Source organism: Eulemur rufifrons, chromosome 1, assembly GCF_041146395.1.
Source record: "Eulemur rufifrons isolate Redbay chromosome 1, OSU_ERuf_1, whole genome shotgun sequence".
NCBI classification, from domain to species: domain Eukaryota; kingdom Metazoa; phylum Chordata; class Mammalia; order Primates; family Lemuridae; genus Eulemur; species Eulemur rufifrons.
This window is the reverse complement of record NC_090983.1, coordinates 6,054,888-6,057,801: the sequence shown is the minus strand read 5'-3', so window position 1 is coordinate 6,057,801 and position 2,914 is coordinate 6,054,888. Positions and strand designations below refer to the sequence as shown.

General features: G+C 44.1%; 1 protein-coding gene across 1 annotated transcript; it reads left to right on the top strand.

Moving 5' to 3' along the window:
- The first annotated feature begins 1,568 nt into the window (after positions 1–1,568).
- Positions 1,569–2,559, top strand: LOC138381526 (UDP-glucuronosyltransferase 1A7-like). Its single transcript, XM_069465820.1, has one exon. It carries the CDS (start codon positions 1,663–1,665, stop codon positions 2,542–2,544), a length of 882 nt encoding a protein of 293 aa, XP_069321921.1. The 5' UTR covers positions 1,569–1,662; the 3' UTR covers positions 2,545–2,559.
- The last annotated feature ends 355 nt before the right edge of the window (positions 2,560–2,914 follow it).

The following is a 2,914-nucleotide window of genomic DNA, read 5'->3' as shown; positions in this document are numbered from 1 at the left end:
CTTCCCTCCTTATTTGTTAGAATTCATTAGTGAAGTCTTCTGGACTGGAGGTATTATTTGTGGGAAATTTTGAATTAGAATCTCAATTTCCATGCAAAAGATTTAGGTTATCTCTCTGTGGGTTATTTATTTGTTCTTATGTAAATTCTGGGAACTTGTGTCTTTTAAGGAATTTGTCCATATCATTTAAATGGTAGCATTTATTGTCATAAACGTGTTGACGACATTCTCATATTATCAATTCAGTGTCTGAGGACTCTGTTGTTATGATACCACCTGTGTCATTCCCCTCTTTGGTAATTTATTTCTTCTCTCCCCTTTTTTTTTCCTGATCAGTCTGGTGAGAGCTTTAGCAACTTAATTGATCTCAAAGAACCAGTTTGATTTCATTGCTTTTCTTTTGTCTTTTTATTTTCTCGTCCATTGATTTCTACTCTGAAGTTAGCCTCAGGGAAGGTAGATCACTCACTTCCGTTTTCATTTCTCAAAGACAATGATGTGAATGTGCCCTAGTGGGCCAGGTAAATGGTGACTAAGCAAATTTCTACCAACAGAGTGTCCTGAAGGAGCCATCTTTTGTTCCTGACTAGGATTGTACTCCTAAGTTGGCTGCAGAACCCCTCACTAAATACTCTTTGGGTATTACCTGACACACACCGATTTGCCCACCTAGGAAGGTACCTAGGAAACCTGCGCGGTGCAATTGAGCCCAGTGCAACAACATTCCTGCATACTTTCTCTGTGCAAGGCACAGCATGGGTACTGTGGAAGGGGAAGGAAACATGAAGACACATCCCCTGACCTCAAGGAGCGCTCAGCAGAGTCGGGGAGACCAATACGTGCTGAAGGAGGGTGCCTGTGGTGATGGGGTGAGCCCACAGCAGAGGTCCACACCTCTGGCTGGAACAGAGAGGAATGGAGGACAGAGAGGAATCTCAGCAGGGTGCTCAGGCAGCACTGGGCAGGTGACCACCCACTGCATACAGCAAGTCTCAGGGGAGCAGGTGAAAATAGATGCCAGTCACTTTCCATCACATCCCTGGATCAATCCATGCCGGAGGGGTTGTCCACCTTGTTCAGCATTTCAGGGCTTCAGGTGTTGGAAATGGAGAAGGAGAAACAGTGACGCCTATGCGTGGCCGAGACAGTAGGGAACAACAACTTCTTGCCAGTCAGGAGCCATTGCTAAGGGCCTTGCTGTCTGTCCTTGGACCAGGAGATGCCAATTTCTTTCTGGGCAGACAGTGTTCTCGTAGTCTGAGGATAAAATCCAAATTTTGGTTTGGGACAAATTTCATAAACACAAGCTTTATTCTTGTATTTATCTTCTCTCCTTTTTAATTTTCTGTATTTTTTCTCTCCTTTTTATCTTTGAGTTGTCAAAGTCCAAAGGACTGCTCAATAATTTTGTTTCCAAAGTCACACTGCAGTACTGGGCACGATCTATTTCTAAGGCAAAGGTAGTCTTATCTGGAGAACATACAAGTGTGTATCTCAGCAGATATTATGGTCCTTATCATTGGCCGTGTGTGTGGCTTTTAATGAACATGTGACTACACGCCCTCTTTTGGGTGCAGGTTTTGTGCGTGCACTCCTTCCACCTGCTGCATTACCCGAGCTGAGAATCCAAGCAGCTGGTTTGCTCCAGGCTGTGGTTCTGCCATGGCTCCAGCAGCGCTGCCCGGGCTCCTTCCCCTGTGTGTGTGTCTGCTGCTGACGCCTGGCCTGGCCCAGGCAGGCAAGCTGCTGGTGGTGCCCATGGACGGGAGCCACTGGTTTACCATGCGGTTGGTGGTGGAGAAACTCATCCAGAAAGGGCACGAGCTGGTTGTGGTCGTTCCAGATGTGAGTTGGCACCTGGGACAATCCATGAATTTTACAGTGAAGACTTATAAGACTTCTCACACCCTGGAGGATTTGAACCATCATTTCATCATTTTTAGCAATGTTCACTGGAAAACTCGAATGCATAGTTTAGTTCCCCTATCATGGAGGTCATCCATGAGTGTTTTTGACTTATATTTTTCACGCTGTAGGAGTTTGTTTAATGACAAAAAATTAGTAGAATACTTAAAAGAGAGTTCTTTTGATGCTGTGTTTCTGGATCCTTTTGATCTGTGTGGCTTAATTGTTGCCAAGTACTTTTCGCTCCCCTCTGTGGTCTTCAGCAGGGGAGTATTTTGCCATTATCTTGAGGAAGCCGTGCAGTGCCCGGCTCCTCTTTCTTATGTTCCCAGAATGCTCTTAGGGTACTCGGACGCCATGACTTTCAAGGAGAGAGTACGGAACCATATCTTCCACTTGGAGGAGCATTTATTTTGCCCCAATTTTTATAAAACCGGGTTAGAAATTGCCTCTGAAATTCTCCAGACACCTGTCACAGCATATGACCTCTTCAGCCATACATCAATCTGGCTGCTGCGAACAGACTTTGTTCTGGACTATCCCAGGCCTGTGATGCCCAACATGATCTTCATCGGTGGCATCAACTGCAAGCAGGGAAAGCCATTGCCTGAGGTGAGATGTCTCTCTTTTAGCTCATGAGGAATTATCTGACTTTGGACATTAAAAAAAGAATAAAGATTCCTTCCTTAGCTGTGATTTTTCATTTGCATCTGTTGGATTTGGAATGCTTTCTATTTTAATGAATTATTTTTTGCCAGTGACTTTATTGTGGGTTAGTAAATATTACAAATCTGCCCCATTGATGTGTGTATGTATACAATTGATATAGCTGTACATAATTTTTAGGCTGTATTGTTTGTTAATAGAAATGGGGTCTTTCTGTGTTGCCCATGCTGGCCTCAAATTCCTTGGCTCAAAGGATCCTCTTGCTTCAGCCTTCTGGGCAGCTGAGAATACTGTCTTATGCCACCATACTCCACTAGAAGGCTGGAATTTTTATTTATTTATT